This window comes from Cinclus cinclus, chromosome 21 (genome assembly GCF_963662255.1).
Source record: "Cinclus cinclus chromosome 21, bCinCin1.1, whole genome shotgun sequence".
Classification (NCBI taxonomy): Eukaryota; Metazoa; Chordata; class Aves; order Passeriformes; family Cinclidae; genus Cinclus; species Cinclus cinclus.
The window spans coordinates 5,160,373-5,182,217 of NC_085066.1; the positions used below are offsets into that span (position 1 = coordinate 5,160,373).

A 21,845-nucleotide genomic window follows, 5' to 3' on the forward strand; every position below is an offset into this window, starting at 1 on the left:
GTCCCAGTTCCACGAAACCTTGTGTTTCACAAGGTAAATGTGCAGGTCTTAAGTGCAGAGTGCTTTTGGGCAACACACAATACACAGACAGTGAAAGGCTAATCTGAAAGCCCCCAAGAGCTTCTTTCTTATTAACAGGTAGTGGGAGACAGGGTGGGCAAAGCATCTAAGACAACCCAACCTGGGAAGGTGCACAACAGATGGTCCTGACACACACCCCTGCCATATGTCAGACCCTCCCTTCCAGATGAAGTTTTCATAGAAGTAAAATGGACAGACCTTTCCCATGCATGTCAGGTACAGGGATGCAAGCTGCCCCAGGATGTGAACAAATTCATCTGCCTTGGCACCTCTAAAGCTGTCAATAAAGTGGCAGATCCTATGGCAGAGACCAATTTTTTTCCAGGAAGAGAACAGGATGTTTCATAAAACACTAATGAAAACCTACTCAGCATCCAACTTATCACAATTCAGAAGTTTTTAGTCAATATCTTACAAGGAGTGGTAGTTTCTACTGCTCTCAGAGATCACCCACCTCTCCTAAGCATACATGGAGTTTAGTTTCTTTAATCCTGCAATAAGCCAACAGGACTTTCACCTGCTCTGTAGAAGTGCATGCTGTCTTCTACCACCTGAAACAAAGATGTTTTGTTCAGCTAGAAAATCAATTGAAAAATCAAGGTTAGTGCTCAATCTTTGACCAGTTAAACCAAAAGATATGTTAATCCACAGGGATATCTTCTCAAAAACACCATGCAGAAATTAGTAGATGTGACCAGTAAAACACTACAGAAATGTCACTACACTAAAGGTGCAAGACTGTGGAAAGCATGAATGTTTCTCCATTCTGAAAAAGAAAAAAAAAAGAATTCACAAGCTTACTAGCTTGTCACAAACCTCAGAGGATGGCTCTAGTTCTACTGGCTGTATCCCAGACTTGCAAACAGAGAGGTGTCCGTGCCCTTCCTTTCTGCCTTCATGCCTCCCTCCCTCAGAGACAGAAGTCTTGTCACACATTCACAATAGCTGAACGCTACTTTTGCCACTCAGGTTTCATTGATTTTTAACTAACAGAAGGCTTTCTTTTTTAATTTCCAGGGTTAAGGTAGCCATTTCATTAACTGTTATTTTCACCTACAGACTTGGTAACCACAGGATTCCCCTTCCCAGACCACAAGACTGACATAGCCACAGAGGTACCACACCACTTGCATTGAACCAGTTTGCAGGAGACTTGGCAACAAAGCAACATTTTTTTTCAGAAGCCAGCACTGCCAGGAAATTATGCTGAAGCAGGTGGTGGAGCCAGTATCTAAGGACACCAAGGAAGGGGATGACAACCAGTAGACTCTACTCAATGCAACTTCTTTCCTCCCAGGGACAGACCCCTAGCAAATAGCATACATTCAGCAAGATAAAGGCTGGATATAATACAAATTATATCTGTGTGAATATATATATAAATAAATATTCTTTCCAAAAACCTGAAAATTAATAAGACCTGGGGAAAGACCCACATGTATTTATCAAGCAGCATCAACAAAAATTACCACTGGCACTACACATGGACGGGGAATGCTCCTGAACACAAAAATCATAGAACCAGCATGAGATTTAAAATAAAATAAGGAACTCATACCCTAGAATTTAAATACTTTTCCCCTGTCTTCTCTGGAGCCTTCTGGAAAAGGACTCACTTTTTTCCCCTCTTTTTTTCCAGACCACTAAATGAAAGCAGATATTCCTCTGCTCTTACTTAACTCCCAGTTGAGACTGCAGAGAAGAACATGTGGTAATATGCAACTGCAAAGTTGGCAACATTATACCAACTGTTTCCTTGTGGTATCTAAAATGAAAGCTTTTGCACCTCAATTCCCAGCTTTCAGGGTTGCTGGCACCTTCGGAAATTTCAATTCTCTTCACTCCACATGCCTCAGTCCCCACAACCAACTTTTCCTCCAGCAGGTGGAACACAATTACAATGAGAATTTCCAGATTAAAAAACCCCACCATGCTCTACAACTCTGCAAAGAAACAGACAGGAACAAAACTGATAGTACCCCAATCTCACTGCCCTATTGTCTCTTACTTTTACTTAGAGCTGTGTAAAGTTTTTATAAATTAAAACTCTATAGAGCCTCAATGGCATCTCTTGGTAAAGCATGACTTGAAAAAAGTGGAACTAATATCCTTTGTTAGGACATTAAATGAGAAACTAACAAAATACACTGGCAAAACAAAATCCTTGTTATTAAAACACATCCTGCAGCAAGTCACACAGATAAAATAGCAAAAAAGAAAACATCAAGGCATGTCAGCAAAGCAAACCTCTCAGAGTTTCTGCCTAGTATGACACTTGTCTAGTTTTAAAACTTTTAGTATGTCACAGATAATTTAGTTCCTTCAAGTGCATACAGAAGAATTGAAGGAGACAGAGCTACAATTTTCCTTACTATAGGAAAAGCATTTGCAGAAGCACAAGGCATTAGACTGGAGAATCTCAGTGGGGAGGAAGGCAGTTATAAATGCAACAACCAGAGAAATAATTCAATTGGTGTTTGTGTTCTTACAGTCCTGACACCTATCTGCTGCTTAAGACTTCCTCACTTTTAGTATTTAGATACTTTTGGCCCTCTTTCTTAGCATTAAAACTACATGACACACATTTTATAGGATACAACGACCCAGAGATTTTGACTTGCCAGCTGTAACAAGGCGAACGAGGGGCAGATCCAACATTTTGAACACAGCACTCTCAGACTTCCAACTCCCACCTGCAAACATTGTCTCCTCCTACTAGAACACACCTGCAGCTTACTCCTTTGTGCTGTCCTGCATGCAAGTTTTAGCATTCATTCATTCAAACATCATGCTGAAGAAATGCACCACTACAATCATGTCCTCTAGACTGAAGCACAGACTGCAGTCCCAGGGTTTGGTGTGCGTGACTCAGGATCAAGAAATGGCCTAAGCTCTTACAAAGCTGTTTAGATAAAGAAGAAAGATACAAAACAGCTTCCAGGGGCCAAATGATGACTCAGGGATCATCTTGTGGTACTCAGTCATTCTGAATTAGGGGACAAGCGGATTTGGCCCCAAAGGATGTTTCAACTTCCTGAGGATATTGGATGGTGACATATAAACCAAACACCTTGCATCCTATTTATCTGTGGTCTGTCTTGTCAGTCTGGAAGGTCTTCTAGAGTTTCATGGACTTCTGTGTTTTCTTTTAGATACTACCCTGTGTAAGTATTATTTAAGTAGCACAGCAGGGGAAGGTGTAGTCCTCTTCAGAAAAATGAACAGCAGAGGACAATATAGGGCATCTCTCCACAGGCAAAGGGAGGCTTCTAGGTCATACACACTCATTGTAAATGTATGTGGCATGGCAGTAGGTAAGAGAAAAAATGTGTCTCTCTTCCCAGTGACCTTATAAACTGACAGATGGCATAGCAATCCATGGTTTCATACTTTACTTTTCCTAATGTGGGTGTTAGGGGGAGGAAGGGGGGAGAATGAGCTTCCCAAATGAATCTGGAGATGTGAGGGATGACACTCTAAATGCCATTCAGGTGCACAAAGGTGCACAGACCAGTCATTGCAGTGAAAACCCAAGTGCAAATTCCTCACAGCTATCCCAGCATTTCTTAATGTCCCACACACAGAGGTCTGCATTTTGCTGTGATTATCTGGTCATGATTCTTTAGTCACCATCTTGCTCAAATTACCCTATCTTCCCTCAACACTGCCAGGCACTGCTTGCTGGCTGCTCAAACCAGACCCCACCAGGAGCTGCAACATTCTGAAGTTTCAGTTTTCTCCTCTGATTTTGGCAAACTGGAATTTGTTAATTCCACATCTGCTGCAAGACTCCCAGCTTGTTTTCAGGCCAGTGACCTTAAAGGAATGGAGGTCCTAACAGATTGTGGTAGCAGGGGTTATATAAATATGTCAAATTTGAGGAAATATGGGAGAGGCACTTGCTAGAGAAGGCACACTAATGTTACATTAAAAATCCAACTATTTTCAATATGCTAAGAAGTTACTCATTTTTTCTGTGAAAGACCAGAGGAAATTTACTGGATTACTCTGGGGAATATAAATGCGTTTTCAGAGAAAACTAGATACCAATTGCAGAAACCATTCCCCATTTTGCATCCCTACCCTTAAACATCTGCCTAATCCAGAAGCCAGCCTGGGCTGATGGCCAGTGCTCTTTCATCATAGAATGAGCAGTCTCATCAACAGCTGGGGAACCAAGTGTAGCAAGTGCAGGACTAAGAAAGTGACAGGGCCTGCTAGAATAAGATTTTTTGAATGAAACGATACACTGCTGATGACTCTTAATTTAAGGCCTCGATACCCATTTAGGTTTGATTTTCAGAATGTGCTGCAAATGTCCAGTCTAATTTTATCACTTACTTCATTAGCAGAAGCCTGATCCTCTGTTTTTAACCGACACTGTGTGAGAGGCTTTGTTCCCTGCATTACCTTAATTTTCAAAACTTAATTGAGTTTGGCACTTGCATGATGATTGAAGCTGACAACTTGACTGCTGCCATAATTTCTTATTTTTTCAAGGAACAAGAGCTTCAGAATCTGCCTGTAGCCCATGATGTAGTTCTCCACATTGCCTCTTGGTTAACACTTCCTGATGGAAAGGACATTCAAAAGCAGAGTCTAAACACAGGGACTGAGCTGAGAGCTGCAGTAAGCATAACAAGCATTCCCTACAAGGGTTTTACCCCACTGTCTTTGGGACCTCTCTGCACTTTTGGTAAAGAGACTGAAACTGGGTTAATATAAGGTAACCCAGCACCAGAGATGTCAAGAGCATGGAGCAGACACACAGTTGCACCAGCTCCCATACTTGAAGCCTTAACTAGTAACCTAAAAATGTACTTTTTGCTTACAGTCTACAGCCAAAGGTTAATTATAAATCTTTCTTTGCAGCCTACAAGTCAAGGTAAACTATCAAGCATGCAGAGCAGCTAAGCTCTGTATCTTGGTTGAAGGTAAAAATGTAAACTCTGCCTTGAACTCCTGCTGTCAGACTACAGACATGGAGTTTCTGATCACAAGCCTTTACTGATATTCTCGGAACTTCGCTAACTCTGGCCCACTTCTCAGAACACAGAGACATAGGCAGTGCTTTTAGAAATATTAGATACTTGAACCTGCAAGATAGAGGCGTCCAGAAAGGCCTGCTATTTAAAAACTGCATCTGGAGTGAAAACCCTTCATGTTTAAGAAGGAAGGGAAAGTCCTGGAGCCTCTTGCTAAGGAGCTCTCTCCACAGCTGCAAGAAGCAGTTGGAGGCATCAGCCATGGCATGAGGCCTCCAACCTCTGTGACAGGACTGAATAGGAAAGAGTAAGTCTAAGTGCACAGCAGTCTCCTTGGTCAACATAAGGAAGATGAAAAGGCAAAGCACCTAGGAAAAGGCAGAGCTCCCCGACTCACTCACCACCCACATCCCCTCTGGCCCAACCCTTCCAGGCAGGCTGCCAAGTCTTCAAGCCCCACTGCCAGGAAGCTGGGAACTCAAATGAGTAAGAAACTGGACAGTTTTTCAAAACACTATCTTGTTAAAACTAGGACACCTCTGCCATTTTGCAGAGAATGCTGAATCAGCACAAAACATCCTTGCATGGGAAATTGCTCCCCAGACTGCTGGCACAATTAGTAAATCCTAGACAGTTAGCTGAGGAGATACTGAGATTTCCCTCAGTACTACACTTTTAAAAAGGCAAAGTAAAATCAAGCAATTAAAACCTCTTGGGATCAGCACTGCTCTGAAGAATGAGTTCATATTGTCTCTACTCCCAAATCAGACTGTTTCTTTAAGCACCACAGCTAAACTGATTATATAGTCTTAAAAGCAATATGCTATTAATATCAGATGCAAGCAGATAGCCTTGCCCTGCACAAGACAATGTGGTTTTTTTTTTCAGTTTTAAAATATTAATTCCTCTGTAACACAGAAAATTCTAAGAGTTTTAAAGCATTCTTTAAGTGTCATGAAAAAGGCAATATAACTAATCAGAAACAGCAAAAAATGGAAACAAGATTAAGATACTGCAATTCAATTTCCTAAAAAATAATGTGCCACCAGCTGTGTAAACTTTCCTGTAGCTGAAACAAATATTCTGAAAACAAGCAGGCAGATGCTTTATACTGTAGCCTCTCTCCTCAGCAGTCAGGCCTCTCAGAGAATTCTCAAGTTGTCTCTTAGGTTGCACAAGGGCTTTAAAAACACCCAAGAACAAAGTGATTTGATAAGCAGGGCTCTGAGCTATCTTTAATTTTTATGTTCAACTCATTAACTCCGAGCTCCTGCAGACACATCCAGTAGTGCCACCACACACACCCTATGGTCCCTGAACACAACAAATAACCAGAACAAGGTGCACTATTCCTCTGGCACACCAGACAAGATACATGCTGACTCAAGTAGCTGGATTCTTTGGTTTTCTCTCCCAAACAGAGAGGTAAGGGCCTACCTGCTGATTCCAGTGACAGGCACTGTGCATTCTGTAGAGTTTCCTCTTCTGGAAACTGTGAAGTGGCCTTGTTCGGGCAGATGTGCTCACATTATTCACAGAGACAGATCTGAGTCTTGTCCTGTCTCTTCTTCTTTTCTTGATGTGCTGATGGTCAAGCAGCCAGCTGCTTGAAGAGGATACCTCTCTGTTGTCTGAAGCTCTGCAGTTTCATGAATAATGAGGAGAAGAAATACAAAATGTCAGATATGCTCCGCATGCACAGGCCGAGATTTCACACATTGATTAGCATCAGCTATCTAATTCTAGGAGAATTTTATGAACACCACAAGGTTTTAGCATGCTTTTTCAGACACTTGTGTATGTGCTTTGGTGGTTAGTTAAATGCTTCCATGTCATGAAAGGGAGTTTATCATTCTTCTTCACCTTTCTGCTCATGGAAACAAATGTCAAAATGAAGTTAAACCCTCAAGCATATATTGAGTTTCGTTTTTCACTTATTCAAGAATTCTCTAATATTTTTAACATGTATGAGTTTCAAGTTACAATTAATATTTCCCTTCATACTGACATTCCATTCAAGACAGCAGTCATGCCAATATACAGGAGACCTGGAGTTCTGTCCTAATACTTTGAAGATTTTCTGGTTCTGCTCAAGCACTGAAACCTAAGCAAAGCTTTACAAACCAGTGATCATTGAGCACAGGGTTGCAACTCACTGTGATGCATCAAAATTAGGAACTCCACAACTTCAAGTGTGTAGAGCTGAAATCAAGTGCAAAGACGTGGCCAAAAGCAGTAGAAGTCTCTGCATGTATGTGTAGAACAACCTCACACAAATCTCACCAACCTACAGCTTGTTTGGTGACCAGAACAGGCAACACAAGGTAAGAATTTAAAACACTCTCCCACTGGGGTGGGAACAGCTCCATGGGAAGAATTAACTTCCCTGTTATAGGTACTCCTGATTTTGTTTTGTAGCTGTAGCAACATCTGCCTGCAAAGTTGAAGACTTGCTGCAGAAGCACTTCAGTGTGCTTTTATTTTTATAATTCTGAAGACCTTGATCACAACTCTGGACTGTCTGAGCAGTGCAACTACACAAGGCATTTTGGCCTTGGCTCATAACAGGTCATCTATCAGCACAAATGATTATTTGTCTTATGACAAGTCACAGTTTTATTAGTGAAGCTGTGACACAACAGAATATGAAAATGAATTTATTACAAGGCCACTTATAAATCTTTTTTAACAGGTGGTACTCTTTTAACAGTACATTTTTATTAAATCAAAGGGCCTGTTATGGAAGTGTGATTAAACACCAGCCCATGCTGTGTTGGAGTGGTAACAAGGCTTTATAGGCTTGAATTTCAGCTGTCTTCCTGACACAGCAAGATAATCCAATAAGCAACACAGACACATGAAAACAACATGCTAATTAACACAGGGATTGTACAAAGTATTTAAAGGAACATACCAGTAAGTGCCAAGAAAAAGCCCAAAATACTGGGGCATGACATTCTTAATTTTTAACACTACATTTTTAAGGCTTGAGAAAGAAATACAAAGTTTACAGTACATGGAAAAGATTTCTTAAAATACTCTCTCTGAATTCTCAAAAACATTTTCTAATGTTTTTGAGATGGTCAGATGGTCCTAAGCTCAAGTTGTAGATTTCCATATACCTCTCTCTTAAGTGAGGGACAACTTGGACAGATAAATTGGAACCAAAAGCTCCTCAGCCTGGTTCTTCAACTTTTGGGATTCCTGCCTTTGTTCTGGTGGTCTGCTGGGGCCCTTGGTAATTTCTCTGCAGTCTCTGATGTCTGCTCTATTTACCCTCCTGTGCCTTGCAGTAATGCACTGCTCCAGTTTCAGTTTCAGAAGAGAGATCTCATCTCTGTGGCCTGGAGCTCCAGTATGTGGCAGTGGGGCTTTCCTGACACTTGTGCAAAAGGTTTCCCAATCAAGCTTTGAGTTACCCATGTAGTTTGATCTTAGTCTGAGCAGTTTTCAAAATGCCATTCTACAGAAGAGCAAAGCTAACCATGGCCAGATGTGAAAGTCATGAACTTGCTGGAATGCTCCTTTCAAAGCTCATAGGTTTGCCTTTCTTGCTCTTGACCTTACTTCCAGATGCAAGCCTGCACCATAAGCCATAAGACAGGCACAATTTGCCCTGAAGTATTAAATTTTTTCCTTCCTCTCCCTTCATAAGAAAGTGGGCATCACTAGCTTAGGAAACTGCTTCTATGAGCATCTACCTTCATGTAATGCTTTGGGCTAACCTTGGCACCTAGACTCTACTGAGCAAGGAAAAGCCACACAAAAAAAAGGAAGGCACTAATGTAATTAGGCCTTGACAAATGGCAAGTCAAGGTTACCCATATTCAGTCAACCAGGAGCTGTCCATGCACCTCCACTTCCACTGCAAACAGCCCATGTAACTGGAACTGTAACCCCACAATTTCCAACCCCAAAGCATCTCATTCTTAAACCTGCTTTAAAAATGGAAAATTGTATTTTTCACATTAACAGTCTCCAATTAATTTCAAGAGCTTAATTAAGTGAAAATTGTTATCCTTTGTTTTTTTTCCCCCCCTCTCAAAAATAAAAAAAAATCCCCCTTATTTTCCATTTTGATTTTTGATTTCTGCTTTCTGAAATACTGAATACAGTCAGAATGAACTCTAGAAAAAGCAAGGGCAGAAGCAGCTAAGAATTAAGTTAACTGCAGCATGTAAGTGAACAATTAAGTTAATTCAATTAATTGAACAGCTACTAAAACAATAAAATACCACCAGAAAACTGAAATACACTCAAAAACCTGAAGAAGTAGGAGGCAGTAAATTTCCCTGTAGAATTCTCATGATAACCACTCTATTTCATGCATCTTTAATGAACACTATTTATTGGCAGATTTCAAAACACTTCCTAAGCAGTGAAGTATTAAAATTAACTGTTTAACTCAAGCTTATGACAGCATCTAGACAGCCTTAAAATCTCTCAGATTCCCTTCCAACACCTAACTTGCCAAACTCCAGTTTAGAACTACAGCACCAAGAAAATCTTCCAAGTCCTAACATTTTTCTTTAGACTTTTTTAGGTCATGATTAGAAAACAACCAACCTTAGAGAGTGGTCCATGAGCAAACAATGAGCTGCTCTTGAAATGGGAAGACTAACTTTGGACAGTGACTACTAATAAGTAAGAAGAGAATTGGCTTGAAGTTACATTATTAGAGTCTCTCATCATGAAGTTACCTTCATACACTCCTAAAAACATATTTTAAAGCAGAATTCTTCCTCATCTCTCTCATGAAAAAGTCAGATTGAAGACACAGCCTAAATCACTCTCTTCTTCCACATACCCATCTCTATTAGCAACTCCTGCTTCAGGGCTGTTTTCAGTCCACATCTGAGAAGAACCTTCTGATTTTCTCCTACATCATCTATAAACAACTGATACACCAGGAACAGGGATGTCACATGCCAGGACCCCTTCATCCTTAAGTTTAGGGCAGAATCACACAATCACTGTGGAGCAGACAGCAGCTAAAGAAGCTGCCCATCCAAGCTGCTCACTATAATCTCCTTGTAGGAGGCTACAGCCTCTGCAGCAAAGCTGGAACAGACGGTGTGGCCAGCTCTTCTTGGAGTCAGGAGCCAGGGATTTATGTTCTGTTGCACACTTTGCCATAAACACCCCAGCTCTAGTTGGGAACAGTTTCTTCATCCACCTGATCTTATTAAGAACTGTGAATAACAGCATTCTTAAAAATCGCATTGCAAGTACCTCAAGAGAAATATCCAACATACCTAGACCTTTTGTAACTGAATTCAATTACCTTAATGGTGTTTTGAAAATTAATACTCATATTTTGAAATTAATACTCATTACAGCCTGTACTGTACTTAAAATCTTTGAATAAAATACAGAATTACTAAGTAGTACGGACTAGCACTGAGAAACATTTTTCTAAAATATTAATTTCAACCTATAGTCATCCAGAACAAAACACCTTGAATGGAAAATAGTACCTCCAAATTCCTCCAAAATGTGGGTGGCAAAGATAAACTTGGCCTTTTATAGAAGACTGATCTGATTAAAATTAATGAAGTTCCCACCCTGACACTGACCCCTGCTGAGACACGTGACATTGTTTAAGAATTCTACTAATCTAGTTTGTCAGTTTTCCACAAATAAAGCTGCACTTGTTATGACAGAATGCATTAAGTCTCAAACAATCACAATAAATGGGTTCCTCTATTCTTTCACTACTTCACAGATTAAACTTCCCAGTTCTTAAATGTAGTTATAGTGACTATACATTTATGATATCTTAAGGAACAGCACAAAACACTACTATTTTCAACGTTACAATCAAGACTTGACTTTTCTTGAAGCCTGCAGAAAGCAGCTCCTTTCCTTATTTAATATTGTAATGGTTATTAGTTCCATATAGGTAACTTCACCAGAAGTTATTCACAGAAAAAGAACCATCACACTGTCACCCACCTGAAGGAGATGCCATTGACCAGCTGTCTGTGTCTACAGGTCTTGGATGAAAGAGATGAAGAGGCTGGAGACAGATTGAGTGGAGCAATTAGGCTGCTGATGATTTCACTTAGCTGTGCACTCTGGAAAAAAAAAATTAAAAAATTAAAGGTAGTCAGACTTTTTTCCAGACTCAGCAGCTCAAAGGTACTGGGTTCTTGTCTTCCTACTTAGGATTTCAGTCCCTTACATCAAGGAATAATCTTATTTAGTTTCTTCCTGTGAATAATTGTGTTGGCATGGTTTTTCTTTCCCAATTATTATGTTCAACTCTACCAAAACCCAAATAAAACACCAACAAAAAACAGCAAAACCCCGAACATTGTTTATACATTTGAAGTAGTAACCCAAATACATTAGTGATCTTAGTGTTGTAAGCAAAGGTCTTTAAAAGGAAAAAAGAAAGCAGAACACTTTATAGCTGATATTACAACAGCTGCAGCCAGGGCTGCTAACTGGCCACTTGACAAGCATTTCAACAGGGTTAAAAAAAAGGTCAACTGTCTATTCCATTGTACATTTTGTTCACTGGAAGTATTTTTGTTCTTAAAAGAATCCTCTTCATTGCTTACTACAGTTTAACAAAGATGTTTTTATAAAAGGAAGTGTAACTACTTGAGGACTATTGTAAGGACAGACAGAATGGATAAGATCTTCTGGTATCCTCAAAAATAGCAACGAGAGGCAACCACCTCTCCCCCTTCTCCTGCAAAAAACCCACTTTCAAAACTGACCAAAACCAAATGAAACAAATGTAGCCAATTTGTTAAGACTAAGAATTATTCCTCGCAAAGCAATGAATTGTGGACTGACTCCAAAAACATCTCACAATGATTTTTTGTTTTAAATGTCAGAACTTAAAGGCTATGCTCACAATAAATATAGAGGAAACTGTTGTTTAGAGGAAACTGCTGTGCATACTGAACAGAAATTAAATGTATCTGAAATGGCATACTCCTTTTTACAAAAAAACCCAACCTTTTGCATTACTTTGCCAGATTTTCATTCAGAAATAAGAATGTTTAAAACATTAATTGCTAGAGGTTATCTAGTAAGTTTTCCTTACATTTTGATCTTACATTTACATTTATACAGAATTTTTTTTTTAATTATTTTTATTATTTTATTACAACTCACATATTTTTCATTTAGGTAATGTAGTCAGGTAAAAATTTCACATCAGAATAAAACTTCAGGGATGGATATTAAAGCACAGAAATAGCAAGTCAATTATAAAAGAATTGGGCAAAGCAAACAAGATGCCAGTAAAATAGTTAGCAGATTGATTTAAAAATCTCAGTAGAATTCATTCTGTAAGGAGTAGTCTCTACTGAATATAAGAACATTAAAAATAGGCAGACTTTCAAAACATAAGGAAAAAGTCCATGTAGCTATCAAAATAGTATTAATAAAACCTGCCAGCCTTAGTAATTTTCATTCTACATGACATTTCTTTGGTTCACAAGCAAAATTCCTTATTTTTAACAAATACTTCAACACCAGAATGAGGAATTCTGTGGGAATATATGTACATGTACTTCAGGCTGCAGCACTGCTGCTCCTGACACTGAACAAGAAACTCAAATTTGCAGAGTTAGGAACAGAACTGGAAATTAAACCCCAAGGCTGTTAGTGGTGTAAAAGGGAAGAACTCCCAATATGTTGTGTGAGATGTGTTAGTCTACTTCCAAATAATTTTCAGATCAAAGTTCTTGGACCCCTTGGATCAAGTTTGTGGCTACTTGGGGACCAGGAAACAGACCACTATGCCTTGAATCATAAAAATTCTTACTGATAAGTGTGTTTAATTCTCCAAGCCACCACTTAAAAGAGGGGCCATTCATCACATTCTTAAAATGCTCTTTGGGTTACCTTATGCAATTGTCAGCACCAAGCATATAAATTTCCTGTTTCATTGCTTCCTCATTCCTGCCTGTGGTGGGTAAGATTTATCTACCAGAGGAAGCATTTTAAGAACAGGAAAGTATGACTATCAAATAAGAAGAACTGCCACAGAGATTCAGGAACAGGCACTACTACTTAATGCTACTACTAATACCCATATTTAAAAAAGTGTGTATGAGCAGGAATTTATGTAGAGCAGCAGAGCAACAATTAATGCCCCACAGTGGCTTTGTTAAGTTTGTTTTACACAAACTGTATAAATTCATTCTAAAAACCAGATTTCCAGTATCTCCTTCAGCAATGTGGTCCTACCACATCCTTTATGCAATTTCAAGCAAAAGAAATCCCTGCTGGAGTCTACTATGTATTTCCTGGAATCAACCATGGAAACAGACATTTTGTACTCTGCAAAGCAAAACTCTGCTCACAAGTACATCTCCACTGTACCTGGAATTCCTCAGCTCCAAACCAGAGTCCTGCAATGTTTGAAATGGCAGATGAACAATTGGATTCTGCTGAAGATTTTTTTTTTTTTTAATTTCAAGTGCAATATATCTCCAATGTCAGCTATTCTCTTTCCTCTCACATTAAGCATTTCCTGAAACAACCTGTGGAAACTCTACAATGACCCATTATAAAGCAGGGGCAGGTTTGTGGATGGCTCTTAAAGGCTGTTATGTGTCTGCTTGGAGGGAAACAAAGTGGTAACACAGACACATCAGAAACAAAAGCTTAATTTGTAAACCCAATGTACAGTGGAGTTATTTAAGCCCTTCAATTAATCACCCCCCAATCCCAGGACTGCAAAAAAAAAAAATCTTTCTTTTTGGAAGTCATCACCATGGAACCTCCCTGTTTCTGAAGTCAATCATTTGGCTTCACTGACAACTCAGTTTAGCTGTACTTTACCTGTTTTTCTATGTTTCGTAAAAGCAGAGTAGGGCTGCTGGGTGACATTTCAAAGTCATGCTCAGGCAAAGAATCCTGGCTCTCAATGGCAGCTTGTGAATTCCCTGTGGTGTTTAATAAAGCTTCTTGGTCTGTCAATTGTATTTGCTTCTTCAAAATGTCTCTTGGAAATGGGAATTCTTCTAAGACCACCATCCCCTAGACAACAGCAATTAAACACAGTTGGTTGACAACAGATTAACCCTCCTAAATAATTTTTAAGGGGCAGTAAAACCTGGCACATTCCTCTTAAATCCTCTTGACAATTTTCAAGCACTCAGATTTTAAATACATTTCACAGCTAAAATATGGAAATAGTAGGCATATTTTTTAAAAAAACCAGCATCAATTATGCTTCTCCTTGTAACAGCAATCACTCCAGTGTTATATCACTGCTTAAACATCTGTTCCAAAATTCAAATCAGAAATTCATACATATTAGAATATTATATTATAATGTGCCTGCTGATTTAAGAGGAGGTTTTTCTCTAAAAATGACCACTCTTTGATGTGAACTTGGTTTTAGTCTTTGTAGTCAATAAACTTTGCTGCAGACATTTTAAAGTACTCTATTTCTCTTATTCCTATCAATGCTCTACACAAAACATCAAGGCTGTTACGTTTATGTAGCAGAAATTACACAATTCTAACCAAAACCTTTCACAATTTAATAACTTTTTTTAAGGTGTTTTCAGAGTTTCATAATTAGAAGTAGCTATCCTAAGTATTCTAGCACTGTCACTACTTTTCAAGACCATCTGCACAAGTATGGTATCAGATGTGGTGTACCATCTAGAATGCCACCTAATAAGATAAATGTAACTTTATATGGTAGGGAAATAACTGAGCTTCATAAATGGAACTAGAAAAATAATATCCCTATTGTGTTTTCCACATGACAGATTAGAAAAACAGAAATCTCTAGTTACAATCCTAGGCACTGTATCAGTTGGTTTAAGAACATACAATGTTAAGCAAAATAAAAGCAAAAATAACCTTGTGACAGTCGAATCCAGTCCTCTAATAGTTCCTTGGTTTACCATTATCTTGAGCAAATAAATTTAATACCAGACACAGCTATCAAACTTCTCCAGGCTTTTTCCAAAGAGGAAAAGAAAGAACTTATTTGCTTTTAAAGTACTAACTGTTACTCAAAGGTCCAGCAGATATTAAAAGAATGGGATCATTACAATTCTGCCTCAAATTTGTCTTTCTAATGAGAATATTCCACTCAAGCAAAGAGCAAGGAAGACTGCCATAATGTGAACACAAGGAAGCTGTATTGCTATTTCTTAAAGCAAGACAGACTTCACCTAGGTTGTGGCTGTGGAAAAACAAGAATCCTGTCATTTCAGTGAAACCTTTAATACTGCCTCAACAGCAACTGGCCTTAAAACATAAAATCAAGTCTCAGAGAAACTTCAAAGAGGAGACTAGGAGAAAAAGTGAAATTCTCTTGTTCTCACTGTGCTTAACTAACTCCATTGATTGAATTATAAATTCAAAGCTGAGAATAAAGAGATTCTCTAAAATTAAACAAAGGTGCTTGAAAACTTGGTTTAATGCTTAAAAAAGGCACAGAGATTCTGAACGTCCATCAAGTCAGTGCTAGATTTTCCACACAGATCATCACCTGCACTCTTCCATTTACAGCAGATGGACACAAATCCAGACTGCAGCAAACTGTGGGCAGTACATTCAAGGAAATTCAAGTAGAGAACTAATTTTTGTGTGCTACCACAGGAGGACAAGCTATCTCAACGGTTTTAAACTCTTTTAGAACTTAGAATCTTTAGGTCTTTTTAGTAAAAGGATCATAGGTCACGACCACAACCAAAATTGTGAGGTCAGAGGAATGGGAGGACACACATTAAAAGTGTTGAAAAGAGGGACATACACACACATGCTTCCAATGGAATTTTATTTTTTGAGGTTTTAGAAACTTGTTTACCAAGCATGGAAAAAGGAAAGCAGAAAAGGAGGAGGAAAAAGTGTATGGAATGGGAGAGATGAAATAGACACAGAAGAAAACAGGAAGAGTAAAGAATTAGAAGACTAATACAGACTGTTACAAGTTAAATGGGTTACAATCAGTAGGTTTTGGCAATGACTGCCTTCCTCCCCAAATGGAATTGTTTTGTTTTGTAGATACAGATTTAGTTTTTTAGGTTAAAGGACTCTCAAAGATCCAGAGGTGCTATTTCTGTGTCTGTAGAGATGAAGACACACTGCAGTAGGCCAGGAAACAGCCCACAAGTTACTCATCTCCCTTCCTATTGCATTGTGGTGCTCAAGGAGTGGCCTTTTGCTTGAAATCATTGTTCCCTGGCTATGAATGCCTTTTTTTTTTCCCACTCAAAGCACATTAAAAATACTCTGAAACCATTAAACAGCATACAGATCTTAATGATATTGTGTAATTCCTTTGCAACCACTAAATGAAAACAAAAGAGCTCTTCTATTAGCCCACATGTCCTCCTGTAGCTGCTGCACTAGTGTACTATAAACATGTACACAAAAAAAAAAATCCCATCTGAAGAAAATAGGTGCCTGCCTTCACTATGGGACACAATGCCAAACACTAAACACCACAGCTGGTAAAATGGGCATGGAGTTTCAGAAAGGAATGTCACTAAAAATCTTTCACCAGAAGATGACTTCGCTTCCAAACCAACAGAAAATGCATGACTAAAGTGATGTTTTTCCTCTTACTTCTCTGATATTTATTTCTCAATCTTCTGCAGCTCATCTGACCTACTGCATCATAAAGGCTGAGAGCTTTTGGGTGCAAGAGTGTGCATGTATCTGGTACTTGGGACAACACCAAACCACGGGCATTCTCGCCCTTCACCAAAGTATAACATCTCCTTAAACAGACCCTTCAACAAAGGCTCTACATTTCTTTGTAAAGAAAAACCTGACTGGGACAAGCTGGATATGAAAAGAAGTGCTCTGAGAGCAAAAGGAGAAGATGGAATAATTTTTCTTTATTTGTTCAGAGGAAATGCTCTCTGGGGTGATTTTCCTCTCCTTTTAAACTCCCTCTAAGTCTCATGTTCAGCCACATAAACTCTGAAGCATCTTCTTCTCAGTTGTGCTTATCCAACCCTAACACACACCAGAGAACCTACATGAGGCTCACTGATGAAGAGTCAGAGAGCCCTGCTCTAAAACCCCTCACTATCACACCACCTCCACAGGTTTGGCTTCTTTCATATGAGAGTGACCCAGGAACCCATTAAATTCATAGCTAGATTACTAATGTTTCAGGAATGTAATTTTCCCACTGTCTAGGCAGTTCAATTTACAAAAACTAGCACATGAATTACAATCATTGGAATTTTAGTAATTATTAATCCTTGACCTGTTCACAGTGCTGTACAAACATTAACCATCTAATCCTCAAAATAACCATGCACTGCAAGTAACAAAAAACCCACCCTGAAAGCCTGCAACACAAAAACAAATAACCAACCATCCCACCTGAAAAGGCAATCTCACCTCTCCTGCCAAGGGAAAAACCAGTGATAAATACAATACTGTGTGCTGGGCCCCTGAAAGCCACTAACAAAGTCACTACAACACTACAGACACAAAGGAAAGAGCTCCCAAATCACAGTCCTATATTAGTGCCTTTAAGGTACAATAGTTTATATCTCCTGATGACTTTTCCATTAAACTCTGCAGGTGATAGCCTGCACAGACACAAGAAGTCTAGGGCAAAAAAAAAAAAAGAACCACAACAAGGAATCAAATACATAAATATTACAAGAAACACTGTCAAAAGATGATTTGAAAAGTCCATTTATGAGCTTACAGACAATACCTTGGTGGCACGTATTTGCCTGTGAAGGTCAGTTAGTTGTTGGATTTTGTATTCTAGTTCTGAAATCTGGGCTTGAAGCCAAGTCCAACGGCTGCCAATTCTAGCTCTGTCTGCAAGCCACTTCCATTCAGAAGTATAGCTGCTGTGAAGACAAAATGCTGGTTAGTCCAAAAATAAAGATAACCACATTTGCACAAGAACATTTTTGACAGCTGCTCTGCCTTATGTTGCAAGCATCTCAGTTGCTTTCAGAAGATATCTGATTATACCCATCCAGTTTCACATCAGCTTATTTCTGTAGCAACAGAACTTGCCCGAACCAGTACAGTCCATGCTTGCTGGCTATTCCCACACTAAACTAGATTTTTGTTCTGGATTATAAAACTCAGAGCTGGATAAACTACCAAACTGTATCAGTTAAGGCTGATTACAGATGTGTAAAGAATTCCAGTAACTCCACCAGCAAGAATCCAAACTCTTACACCATACTTCCTCCCACACGCTTTCACAAATACTGTTTGCTAACAACTGGAATCTAATAAAACATCATGCAGCAATGACCAGCTAGATATCAGGTCACTGCCCAAAAAAACCCCAACAAAGTAGTTTAAATTTCTTTTATTAAAGCTGTTTTATAAATATCTGTGTCAGTTTAGTTTAGTCAGATCACTCTTACTACTGTTTAAAATAAATGCTTCTTGCAATAACAAAAAATATGCCTCCTGATAGTTGACATTGTTAATGTTTTTATGCTAAATTCATCATTGGTATCAGCAAACATTACTCAACCTACATATTCAACAAATGAATAAGGAAACCATACCATGCAACAAACAATCTTAATATTATCTTAGTTTAAGCAACACAGACAAGACAATGCACTATTTTAGTATGTAACTTCCACTACAATCCTACCATTACCTGAGCTCATTTATTTACAGAAAGCAACTGGTGGTTTTTTTCCCCAATGAAGCTGTAAAGTAGTTTGCCACAGCTAACTTCAAAAAACTACAAAAACAAAAATCAAACTTCTAGAAAAAAAGAAGTGCTTTTGGGAAGTTATTGGGATAATTACTAGATCTAGATCCTTGATGACTCTGTAACTTCTGCCCATGCAGAATACAAGGCCTCCTGTTCTCCAGGCAATGAAGAGCACTGAAGTATCACAAAAGATACAAGAAATAGCAGATGCCAGTGAACTAGCATAGGAACATAATACAAGTGGAATTGTTTCATGCAAAATTTTGTGTCAACTATCTCAACAACAAAGAAAGATAATACAGCAGAAGATGCTAAGCATGTCCTGGAATGAGTAGGGAATCATCAAACTTGAACATCCTAGAAGTTTCAAGACTAATATTATAAATTGTAAATCCAAATTTCAGAACTTTGTCTAGTTTAGCTATCATAAATAGTAAGGATAGACACAGTCTCTAGTAGATCACTTCTAAAATACATACATCTCCCTTTTTAACATCAATTATCCTCCCACAGAACTTATCACCAGTTTAAACTCTCCTGTACACAGAAAAAATGAAAATACAAAATTATTCTGATTGAAAGGTCCTACTTAAATACAAATCCTATGAGAAAGCAATGTGGATTACCATCAAAAAGAAAAGAACTCTGTAAATACATATGATAAGTTACTTGCATTTTACATATTCTACTAGTAATTTTCTCCTAGGGAAAAAAGGCATAAGAAGTCATCTTGTGAAAATCTATTTTTTAACCTATTTTTACTTCTCTTCATCTTCCCATTGTTACCAGCAAAGAGTAAAGAGTCCCAATTACTTATGCTTTAACCAGGTCTTCCTGACAAGAACTTCCCTGGGATTGACAGCTTTTTCATGTTTGTGCTCCTGAAAGCCATAAAATACACTTCGCTGGGAAAGGGAGGGAATCTGAATTCCACATTTTTAATTAAATGTGTTCACACAAGTGTGGTGGCTGGAATAGTTAAGACTTGTCTCAGGACCCTGGTCTGGCAAAAAGCTAGTCCTAAAAGCTGCTTAATGAGCCTATAAAAATCCCTTAGTTAATAATTTTAACCAAAAAAAGCTAAACAGAAATAAAGAGGATAACCAAGAAAAACCCAACAGGAGTACTAATGTGTTTATTTCTGTTCCTTTCTCAAAAGGGAACTGAACAAATGAACGAAACACCACATTGTAAAAAGAAAGCTGAGGTGAAAGGAAATAAATCCCACGGACAGATTCACCTCCCAAACTAGATGCAAAAGTCTGAGAGAAAGGTGAGCTGCCCTCAAACACAGTGAGGAGGAGTGGGAAGCAAATGAGGAGAAAAGTAAGGTGTGCTATACACAGCTGGGAAACAAGAAGCAGAATGGAAAGGGCCAGAACTGGTCTTATGTCACCTGCACTGCATGAAATCAGTGTGGCATAAGGGAATCCACACCCATATCGAACCTCAGCTGACAGAAGAAGGAAGGTTAAATGTAACCTCTGTATATTAATGAGTTACACATACACAAGAATCCTCTGCAAAGTTACAAGTTATTTTTCAAAAGTGGTTGCACTTTTTCCCTCTTAGCTTATTTAATGTTGAATCAATTGCATTCACTGGTAAACATATTAAATACATTTTTGCTTCATTCTAAAACGCTATGCAAGTATTTCTTAAGGCTTCAAATTCTATTATGTAATTAAAATAACAGCATTTAATTGCACTGTGTAACAATGTCCTTAGGCCTCACTCTAAGGAAAGGTTTCCACCAAACTAAGCACAAGCATTTTATGCTCAGGCCAAAGCAAGCAGTTTTAGTTTCTCCATCTTGTCAGCCCAGAGTGCCCCATGCCCAGTGCCTGCTCAGAGACTTGGGCAGCTACACTGTGACGTCCATTAGAGAGCTGCTCGTGGTTAATTTTAATTTTAGGGCAGCATGACTGAAGCAAGTTTAAGTCTAGATTCCTTTCCCAGTTTTGATGTTTTGCAGACAGGGTAATAGACAGAAGCACTGCTGCTCTGTTCCTACCCCTGTCACTCCTTTTTGTTTGATCTTGCATTATTTTTAGCCATCTTTTCCTCTAAGCCTATTTCTCTACAAATCTTTTCATAAAGCTTTCCACTCTTAAGGAAGATAAAATCACTATGAGCTATCCTCAGACTCCTAAAGTGAGCTGTTTGCATGCAAAGTAGTATGGTTGCTACAATGACAAATGATAACCTATTTCTGCAAGAAAAAAAAAAAAGACCCAAAACAACCTTGAAACAAAACCCAAACCTGGGTAAATATGTTCCTGAGATGCTAGACAGTCAAGCTTAACATTCACTCAGTACAGGAAGTTGTTTCAAGGTCACTTCAGAGCATTCATTAATTCTGCAAACCCAGAGAAGGAAAAAAAAAACCCAAAACACCAGAAACCCAACCACAGTTACTAAAATAACCCAGCCTGTCACTGAAGGAGGAAGTCAGAAGCAGGTGCTAAAGTAGAAGCTCCTGTTCTTGTTTTCTGTTAGGAATGAGACAAGAAAAAAGATGTTTCTCTCTGTTCCACTTCCTGTGTGCTCCTTTTGCAAAGTATCTTTACTTGGTTTCCATGCTTTTGACTCTAAGATCATACATCCTACAAAAGAATTCCAAAATCTTTCTTCTGCTAGCAACTCAGTATAAACCATGCTACACTGGGAAAGTTTCTCACGTTCAGTGTAGGAAATGGAAAGATCGAAATTTCCACAGATACTGAAGGGTTTGATTTGCAGCCTTGGAAGAAGCTTGGATTGATGCAAAAACATTAAGCAGAACAATTATAAACTTACATTTCTACAGTTGTAAGTAAGAACATGACTTAAGTAAGAAAGAAGCTGTGTTGGATAAGATGGTGAAGGGTTTTATAGTGTAGTAACGTAATTGTATAGGGTAAGCAAAGAGTTTAAATGTTATAATAGAAGCATATGTGTGTAGGTGTGATAATAGCTCACTGGGTAACAGCATACACTGCCGGGCAGAATTAAGGAAAGGTCATAGGTTAGAAAAACAAACTTCGTAGCAACCTTCCATTGGATTAGAATGTTATACATTGCCTTGTAACAAAGAAACTTGTGACTACTAGGAGCTATGGCCTTGCTATGAGCTTGCTTCTCTA

General features: G+C 38.6%; 1 protein-coding gene across 2 annotated transcripts in view; it reads right to left on the reverse strand.

Annotated features, from left to right (window-relative positions):
• The window catches only part of KANSL1L (KAT8 regulatory NSL complex subunit 1 like), a 59,011-nt gene that overhangs the window by 21,865 nt on the left and 15,301 nt on the right, over positions 1–21,845 (reverse strand). For both annotated transcript variants that reach the window (XM_062506598.1, XM_062506599.1), the window contains exons 3-6: positions 17,740–17,881; positions 13,875–14,072; positions 11,022–11,143; positions 6,504–6,705 (exon numbers count right to left, since the gene is read on the reverse strand). In XM_062506598.1, coding sequence (XP_062362582.1) covers positions 6,504–6,705; positions 11,022–11,143; positions 13,875–14,072; positions 17,740–17,881 — 664 coding nt within the window. The remainder of the gene's footprint in view (positions 1–6,503; positions 6,706–11,021; positions 11,144–13,874; positions 14,073–17,739; positions 17,882–21,845) is intronic.